At 38.6% G+C, this 4,060-nt stretch overlaps 1 protein-coding gene across 1 annotated transcript; it reads right to left on the reverse strand.

The window, feature by feature from the left end:
• Positions 1-2,702: 2,702 nt before the first annotated feature.
• On the reverse strand, positions 2,703-3,578 carry LOC121795624 (dof zinc finger protein DOF1.6-like). Its single transcript, XM_042194169.1, has one exon. The coding sequence runs from the start codon at positions 3,508-3,510 to the stop codon at positions 2,782-2,784; it is 729 nt and encodes a 242-aa protein (XP_042050103.1). The 5' UTR covers positions 3,511-3,578; the 3' UTR covers positions 2,703-2,781.
• Between the last annotated feature and the right edge of the window lie 482 nt (positions 3,579-4,060).

Genomic DNA, 4,060 nt, shown 5'->3' on the forward strand with positions numbered 1-4,060 from the left:
GGACCGAAGAAGCAATATTTTGCGCGAAAACAAGAGGCTGCTAGGAAGGATGTTGAGCGAGCTTTTGGTGTGCTCCAAGCGCGATGGGCCATTATACGGTGCCCGGCACGAGTTTGGCACGAAGATGATGTCGCGAATATTATCTTAATATGTATCATATTGCACAATATGATAATAGAAGAAGAAGGATTTGCTGCAGAGCGCTGGGCACCGGAAGATGGTGCAAGTTCAAGTCACGGTGTTGCCTCTGTGCCGATACAGATGGGTGTACCACATAGTAATGAATATTTGCTCCAACGTTTCACTGATATGCGCAGGAGCACAACACATGCCACACTCCAGGCCGATTTGATTGAAGAGGTATGGGCACGTATGGGAGGGGGCGCAGCGTGAAGAACATGTGTGATTTTCTATAGATTAAATTTTCGTTGTGTAATTTTTCCATTACTTTAATACGACGAAAATTTAGTGTTCAATTTTAATTTATTTAATTATAGCCGTTTTTTCTAATTATGTGTAGTATGATAATTTTAATTATAATTGAATTAAAATATAAAATAAAAAATTAAAGTGAAAAGTGGCTAAAAAAGTGTCCACTATTGCTACGGACACTTTTTTTTGTGGGCGCGGACAAATACGAAGTGGCTGTGGACAAAAAAAGTGGCGGGCTATTGGAAGTGTCCACCTTATAGTTTATGCTCTAATACACTCCTTGTTCAAAGGAACAAGTCTCAGTAAATGTAGCCGCATTAGTTGAAATTGAAGAAAGAGTGTGATGCAATGTGAAAGTTATTATGTATTTAACCGTAGGATCTAAGCTTTAAATGAAAGGGGTGTGAAATGAATTAATGGAATGTGAGACTCAATTATTATTAATGGTAAAAGTGAACGAGGACTCCCATTCGCGGACGGAGAGTAATTCGGTGGCTAACTTTTACTGCGTAGTACTCCCTTCGTCCCATTAAAGATGTACTCACTTTTATATCTATTTTATTTCCACTTTCTTACTTTACTCTCTCCACTCAATCCATAAAATAAAACTGCATAAAATCTTGTGCTGCCCAAAGAATAACCAATTACCCTATACCCTAGTTCAATGCACCTTTCATAATATGCATTAATAAGACTTATTTTGACCTCAAAATGATCTATCCAGAGCTAGGCATAGAAGCAGCCCTAGTTCAATGCACCTTTCATAATATGCATTAATAAGACTTATTTTGACCTCAAAATGATCTATCCAGAGCTAGGCATAGAAACTGCGTCGCTCTCTCTCTCTCTCAAATATAATTAGAGTTTTTGTAATGACTTAAATAAATTTTGGATGAAGTGTTTTACAAATAATACAGTGTGATTGCCCTGAATATTTTCTCGGATCATGTGCTTCTGGGATCATGTGTAGCACTAAAATCTATGTTTGGTGTTCCAACTTCCTATGCAATATTTAAAATCTCCAATTACTCCAACTGCATTGATTTGCCACTAGTTACAAGTATTACTCATAATTTTATTACTTAGCTACATTTGAACTGCAACAGTGAAATACAGAAATAAATTAAAGAAGTTAATTACACCAAGATTTAAAAAAGGAAGTTAAATACAACCATTTAATAATGGACAGCAAATATATCAAACCGGACATCAAGTTTACATAGACATTATCTATCAAACGAGTATTATTGTACACTATATAGTATGCTACAATAAAAAAATACTACCAATACTATCCCTCATATAATAAATATCTAATTAAGGTTGGAAAGTAATGGTGTAATAGTATAGCATAGGTTGCATTGCATAGAGTGCAAGCATATATGATTATAATAGAATTATGTATAATGTAACATAACTTTTATCCCAACAGCTGGCCTAAAGCGCAAGGGAATGTATATACAATGTAACCAAAATGTAAATAATCATATCACAAATGAATATATATATATAGGCACTAATTAACATGCACTTGACAAAATGTAGGTGCACTAAGCTAGTTGAGCGCCATCTCTTCTATTTATAATCAAGTATTTAAATTATGGCTATTTATTCACTCTTTCTTTCTATACAATATTTTAGAATTTACAGTTGGACCTAAATATACACTACTGATAAAATCATCTTTTATCACGTCTGAGTTACATATTTTAAAGCCCTTAATTTAAACTTCAAATTTTACATTACCATAGATGTATTCGTTTCTTGTTCTTCAATGGCTAGAGTAACGGATTTCTCTATGTGGAAGATAATTCCTAGCTTCTTGGATTTAATATATAGGTACTCCACTATTATTTGAAATCAATTTTTAAAAAAATACTCTAGTTTCTAGCTTCTAGGATTTAACAAGAAGGAATGTACGTACGGATCCTTTTGTAAATTTGATCTCCATGTATAATGTTGGATAAATCGAAATCTTACCAATGTAAGAAAGAATTTATGCTAAAAGGTTAAAGTTAACTCGAGTTAACAGTCCAAAAAACCTCGACTTTAGAAGATTAAAGTTAAGTGACTCCGACATTGAAACTTTCTTTCTATTTAGTTAAGTAATCAAGACAATTAATTCTTCACAACAGTAACTCTCTTTAATTAATACTTATAATTAAAATCGCAACTTTTTGTGTTTGTAAAATACCGTGAAAACTAATACCAATTGGAATCGCAAAATGATGAATTATACATATCACGTATATATGTATACTACAGTATATTACAGAATTCTGATTCAAAACTTAAAAATGAAGTATACATTGTATAGAACATTATGAAATACACAATTTAAGCACAAAATCAAGACCTGAAAATAGCTTCAAGATGCAAACCACTACCAAAAGGGCTCAACAGCTCCGAATTCTGTTGACTCGCTTCAACTTCATATAGCGCCGAAGGCAACATTTGGTTGTGCAGCATCATTTCCGAACTCGGCCACACCGCCGCTTCCTCCCCCGGCAACGGAGGCAACACATGATCATCCCTCACACCTCCCAAACCACTCCCCCCCGCCGCACCAAACTGCTGCTTCGGAAACGTCGCGTCGAGTGATTCCCAATTCCCAATCCCGTGCCCTAATAATTGCGTCTCCGAAAACCTAATCGGAAACGATCCAATCTCCTGATCAGGCAAATGAGAGCCAATTTGATTCAGAGGGAGGAGCGCGTCCGCGTAGTGATTCTCCGGCTGCTGCGGTGGCTGATTGAGGAAATTCGCGTAGACCGCAGCGAGATCAATGCTGGCGCCGCTGGGGGAGATGGTGTTGATTGATCGGTTATTATTAGCTTGCGGCGCGGCGCGTTTGGATTTCCCTCTCCTGGTCTTCCGGCAGCCGCCGCCGACGGGGACGTTGCGGAGAGAGCCGCCTTTGGTCCAGTAGCGGCGGCAGCCCTTGCAGAAGTAGCGCGGCTGGGTTAAGCTGTAGTTGTTGTAGTAGCAGAATTTGGTGTTGGAGGAGCCGCAGCGAGGGCAGGCCGGCGATAACTCGGTGTTAGGCTTCCATCTTCTTTCCATCCCAACCCAATACATATATACTCATGGGTTAGTTAGAGAGGAGAGGAAGAGGCGTCTGTGTCTATAATCTCAGCGGATTGAGAATGAAGGGAGTTGTTGAGGCCTGGCTAAGTAAATATGATGAATACGCGCACGTGTGGGAGAGAGGACTTCAACCAAGGCGGAGGCGAATGCTAGGTGTCGGTGTTAGGGACACGTGGCGCTGTTTGATTGGTGGGGGGAAGGGAGTGTGGTGGGGGCAAAGGCCTCGAGAGCGCCAATGGGATTGCTTTCTACAACAGACAGGTTGGGGTTAAATAAGAATATAAATTGTAGGATTACAATGCTTGTTGTTTTCACAAAATGGAGGAACTTCAGTCATGTAATGTGTACTGCCTATCGAGCTCCCATCCCGTCACTTTATAATTTGGGTAAATAGTCGATTTTTATTTGAGTAAATGATGGATCCGCGAATTTCTGATGTTAGTAAATGCTGGTAGAGAATGAAAACTACAACACACAGAATTTACGTGGTTCGATTTACTGAAGTAAATCTACGTCCACGGGAAGAAGGGAGGGCAAGATT

The sequence above is a fragment of the Salvia splendens genome, chromosome 3 (assembly GCF_004379255.2).
Source record: "Salvia splendens isolate huo1 chromosome 3, SspV2, whole genome shotgun sequence".
Taxonomy (NCBI): Eukaryota; Viridiplantae; Streptophyta; class Magnoliopsida; order Lamiales; family Lamiaceae; genus Salvia; species Salvia splendens.